The following is a 5,618-nucleotide window of genomic DNA, read 5'->3' on the forward strand; positions in this document are numbered from 1 at the left end:
CACTTCCCTGGGCCCACCCTACAGCCTTGCTGGGATCAGTCCTTCACCTGTGCAGCTCTCTGGAACCATGCCACACAAAGCTTCTTGAAATGCAGATGTTTAATGATCTATTCTACATGAAAAAATTGGACAATGAGGAATTTCCACAATGCCTAGAAGTGAGACCCAGACACTTGCAAGAGAACAACCTGTTTTGCCTCCTACAGAGAAATGCTCGTGTCCAGAAGAGGAACAGCTAGAGGCCAGGTGGGCATGGCTTCAATCAAAGGAAGTCTTCCGAGCAGGTCTTGTTCCGGAGTACAAACTTGGTTCTCCAGGGCTCAGTGCTGATGGTGAAGAAGCAAGTGATGGTCTGAGGGAACAAGCACAAGAATGGAGGGTGGGTGAAGAACACTGGAAAGCAGTGGCTCCAGCTTTAAACACAAGACACATCCCAACCACCCATCCCAAGGTGAACAGCTATGGATGCAGGCTGTGGTCCTCTGATGTACTGCCATCCAAGGCCTTCCAGTTTTGGACCTAGGACCTGTCCTGACCTTAGGGGCACATGTGTCATACTCCTTACCTTGGTCTGTGGTCTCCAGGGGCACACTCAAACTGACCCAGTGTGACCCATGCCCCTAGTGCAGCATTGGGGTACTCTTTACCAGTGGGTGCTATTTCAGAGGAGCCTCTGGTCAAGGTGGGATTGCCCCAGAGCTGGGGTTCACATTGACTGTTTTCCTTGTACTAGTTGCTGGTAGTTCACTGGGACCCAGGTCAAGGCATAGGAGAAAGGGCAGTGGGTCCTTCCTTAAGCCCCATTCCTTCACACTGTTGACAGGGCCAATGGGGACTTCAAAATAGTCAGTGAGGCAAAGATGCTGTAGGCTACCCTAACATGCCCCTATTCCTGGAGGTCAGGAAGGGAGGTGGGTAAAGTTCAGAGAAGAGACATCCTGTCTCTTCCATCCAGAAGACTTGGATCCTCATGACCAGGAGCAATCTGATATCAGTGAGGCCCAGGGCACAGGCAGCTGGAATGCAGTGAGTGGGCAGAGTTGGTTCCCAGATTGGCCAGGAGCATACAAGTGGATCTTGGGGCTGGCTGGCCCAGCTGTGCTCCTGCTGCAGTGCCAGCAGTGGACATGGCAGGGCCTGCAGTTCCCTCACTCATCTGTGTTACTAGGAATGCCACTGTCATCTGCCCCATCTCCCCATCTGTCCCAAGCTGCATCCTCAGCTGTGTGACCTGAGGGATCTGCTGTGTGTCTTACATTGTTCAGCTCTGGGCTTTCTTGAAAGGGACAGTTGTCAATGTCATCATCAAATTTCTCACATTCAGTTCTGCGAAGCTTTATCTCCATGGAGAATGTCAGGATGTCTTCTATCTGTGGTACATGGAGACATTACAATGGCAATGTGCTTCTCTGTTCCTGTGAGGAGCTACTAATGTTGATCCACGCAGTGTAGGGAGAGCCCCAATCACTCCTCCACTAGGGAGCTGTCTCCGGGCCTGGGTCAGCTTGTTGGGGGTAAAGCCAAGCTTGGGGAATTCAGAGCAAAGAGGATTGAGGATGTTGTTGAGGCCAGGGATAGATGCCGGCTGAGTCACACACCATTTATACATCTCACCCCACAGCATGATGTCCCCAAATACCCCAGGGAGACCCAGCCTGACTTCCAGCATGCTTCTGAAGCTACAACAGCACTCTCAGGAGACAGGTGCCAAGTGCCTGGGAGGGTGTTGGCTCTGCAACAGTTTGCTGAATAATGTTAGCCCCAGAGTAGGAGAGTCATTTATGACACCATTGGCACACCTTTCACCTGCCCAAGAACAGGAAAATGTCCTACAGTGTTGCTGGAACACTCACATGTTCTGCTGAGCATACACACACACACACACACACACACACACACACCAACTATGGTTTCCAGATACCTCTTGTCCTATTACAAAGTACAGCTGGAATTTTCTATACTCTTCTCCACTCTATCTTCCTCATTCCACTCCATACTCCCCACACCCTAACTTAGTGTGAGTGCAGCTCTAGGGAGCCCAGAGCAGATCTGTGAGTGCAAATCTAGGAGCCCAGAGCAGAGCTCGGAGAAAGCTCAAGCAGTAGAACCAGCCAGGACCTGGCCCAGCAGTGTTCACAGAGGCTGAAGTCTGTGCAGGGTGGAGCTCCCATTATCCTTCCTTCAGGGTCTCAGGGCAGAGGTCCAGAGGGAGAGAAAGGAATGAGTCAGGCCCAACACATGCACACATGCACACACACTCACAGACACATTCAGACACACATTCACACACTTTCACACACACACCAACACATTTGCACACATACTAACACAACCTCACTACACACTAACACACACTCACTCACATCCACATGTACACACAGAGACACACAAAGTGACACACACCCCTCAACTCACACTTTCACATATACACACACACTCACTGACACAATCATACCTACACCCTACCCCCCCACCCACCCAAGACTGTACATGATCCTGATGCAGGCTGTGTGAAAACAGCCTTCCTGGCTCATTCTGCAGACACTCCTTTACAAGGACAATCAATGCTCTAGGATTGAGAACCAAGGTCTGGGAAGAGTGTAGAATAGCATCTGTCACCATAGGTAGAGACCACAGGGGGGAGCCCAGAGAAGAGGTCCCAAAGTCACAGGGGCTGATCTGGATGAAGGAGAATCCTTATTGCCCTGATAGTCAGGCCCTTCTCCCTCCCTCTCTCTCGGTGTCTGCTCTCTGTTTTCTAATTATCTCCTTGTACTTGTTCCTTAGAATATTTCCTCAGCTTATGTCTTCTGTGGGTCTTTTCCTTACTCAGGATCTTTATCACCTCATAGTTTGTATTTTGAGTCATTCATCATAATGTTATAAAATGATGGAGATTAAAAATATACCTTACATGAGAGTAGATTTTGTCTGAGGTATTTAAATTTCCACATTTTTATTTTATAAAACTGAATCTAACTGGACAGGTTGTACTTTCCGTATTTTATGAACTTCAGACGGTGAACAAGATACCACGATAAGACCCCTCCTCCCACAACCCTGACTTTATAGCAAGTTCAGGTCATCAGGCAGGAAGATGTGGTCACCTACCTGTTCCTTCCAGGAATTCAGGATGCTCAGCAGCCTGTAGGCCATTGAGTCCTTGCTCTGTAGGTTGAATATGTGCAAGGCATACTCCACAGTGGCAGGGAAATGAAGTTCTATATCTCTTTGTTCATAACTGTCTTTCTCCTCTTGGGAAATCCAGCTGTGAGTCACCAGGAGCTGGGAACCTAGTAGTAGCAGGAGCATGGCCCAGGGCAGAGCCCACCTGAACAGCAAGTGCAGCATGGCTACAGGAATCCGGAGACCCACTGCCTTTTTTCTTGTAGCTCAAGCTCCCTCCAAGCCTCCCTGGGCATTGGTCCAGTCCATCAGCTTCAGAACAATTCCTCCCTCTGGATATCATATCTGCTATTACACACTGTCCTTTCCCACATGTCACCCTGCCTCCCATTCCAAGTGGCATAATTGCTTCTTGTCCAGACAAGCCCAGGCAGAATGGGTTGCAAAGAACCAGCAATGGGAGGGAGGCATCCCTTGTAGCCTAGCCCCAGCCATAACATCCCTATCAGCTCCTTAGTGGGGAGAGACTTCATTTGGTTGCCCCAGAATCCAAGGCTGAAACAAGGATACAAGAGCAAGACATGGAAGTGGAAGGTTGACCCCACGGCAGAGCAGTAGGGTGAGGATCATGGAGATAAGGATATAGCCAAAAACGATGAGTGACTGAGAGACAAGTTGTGGGGAGACAGAGGTAAGCTACACAGAGAAAACTGGTATCTTTGGAAAGAAGGAGCATTGAGGTCTTGATGAGTCCAAGTGTCTTTGTCCCTCTCAGCTCCCCAGTCCCCCTTGAGTAGTGGAGCAGAGAAGGCTCACTGGCCCTTGGGGTGATGCCAGGAAAGGGAAATTCAGGGTCTTGGAACCAGGAGCTTCCAGCTGAGCTCACTGCATCTCCTTTTGCACTCCTCAGCCCCTGGATGTGCTGCCACTTGCTCAGTCTGGGGCCTGGAAGGATGATGTAAGCACAAGCTCTCCAAAGGTGTTGCAGCAGGGGTGACCCTTGACATACACTGGATCTATAGATCCCTTTATAAGAATTTGCTCTAGAAGAGAGAGGGTGGAATGAGGGAGAAGCAGACAGAGCAAAGCCAGTGAGCTCCCAGGGATGGCTGAGCTGTGACCATTAGGTGAGCATCAGTGCCATCTCGTGGTGAAGGTCCTCAAGGCTCAGTGGACACAATTTCCTGTGTGCAGAGTCTGGGTTCTAGAGAGGGACTCTCACCATGTCCATGTGGAGGAGCAGATGGGGCTCTGGAAGGACTAAGGAGCACATCTTTCCAAACAAGTCTTCAGCTCTGTGCCTGTGAAAGGCTTCAGTACTTGTATGCCGCTACTTGTGAACTCAGGGGGACCAGAATGCCCTGAAAGGCCTGTGGACACCCAGAGCCCTGGGCCTTTCCCTCAGCCAGGACTCTGACCCAGTCAGTCTGGCAGGCCTGGCAAGTTTGCCTCTTCACCTGTTTCTGGATACTTCACGTCTCAGGGGAGGCTTATCGTCCTGGTCTCTGGTCCACATGTTGGGGAGCACAGTCCCTGGGCTTGGGAGGGGGGAGTTACAGCTGAATCATCAGGAGAGGTCACTCAAAGGAAGGGCACAGGGTGGGTCTGAGGATGGTTTGTGGGGCCACACTGGATCAGGGAAGGGGTTGGAACTCCATGCCTGGTGCAGGATTTGCAGACCCCGGGCATCAGTGACCAGATAGATGATCCTACAGACAGAAAGAAGGCTGCTTTGAAGCTGACAGGATGTCCTCATTGCACAGAGGCCCTCAGAGCTGGCATCCTTCCCAGGAGCTGGACCTCTCCACCCCAAGTTTTGCCGTTCTTAAGTTGCCTACAATAGGAGACCCTGCCAGGTGCCCTCAGCTAATGCTATCCCCTAAGAACTTCATCTCCTTATTATTGGGAATGTGAGCATCCTTGTGTCTTATCCTCCATGGTTGTTTGTGATTTTTCTCTTCAGGCAAAGTTCCATGGTCCCTATTTTATTGTCCCCCAACAGACTCCATCCTACCAGGTTGTGATGTGTTATTTGTAATGATGGTAGGATAGTTTCATCGGTGTATACTCATCTCCAAACTCTCAGTTGTAGATATTAAATGTTATAGCTTTTCTGTGTCAATCACTCTTCAATAACCCACATTAAGCAAAACAAAAATTAAAAATAAAAAAAAAAAGGAAAGGAAAGGAATGAAAGAGGTCTTATCATTCTCAGATACATTCTCAGATAGCTTTAAGTTTACACATACTGAAGCTTAAGTGATGTGGTTTTTAGCCCAAGAATGACTGTGCATGTTTAGAGATGGGATAAGAGTGTTTGCAATCACAGCAATGTCGCTGTGGATTTTCAGTGGTGGGGACAGGCTGTGGAAACCTGTGTGAAGTAGAATCTTGACATACATGGATAGATTCCAAGCGACCCAACAGAGCCAGCAAATGCTCTGAGGCTACTCACTGAGGCCACTCACACTTTGCCATGGAAAGGGCCTGCA

The 5,618-nt window shown here is 49.4% G+C and overlaps 1 protein-coding gene across 1 annotated transcript; it reads right to left on the reverse strand.

Moving 5' to 3' along the window:
* Window positions 1-216: 216 nt before the first annotated feature.
* On the reverse strand, window positions 217-3,457 carry LOC111141927 (cystatin-9-like). Its single transcript, XM_022494793.1, has 3 exons — window positions 3,112-3,457; window positions 1,257-1,370; window positions 217-352 (listed from the first exon to the last, which is right to left on the reverse strand). The coding sequence occupies exons 1-3, from the start codon at window positions 3,349-3,351 to the stop codon at window positions 263-265; spliced, it is 444 nt and encodes a 147-aa protein (XP_022350501.1). The 5' UTR covers window positions 3,352-3,457; the 3' UTR covers window positions 217-262.
* Between the last annotated feature and the right edge of the window lie 2,161 nt (window positions 3,458-5,618).

The sequence above is a fragment of the Enhydra lutris genome, unplaced genomic scaffold, assembly GCF_002288905.1.
Source record: "Enhydra lutris kenyoni isolate GAN:26980312 unplaced genomic scaffold, ASM228890v2 scaffoldscaffold6, whole genome shotgun sequence".
NCBI lineage: Eukaryota > Metazoa > Chordata > Mammalia > Carnivora > Mustelidae > Enhydra > Enhydra lutris.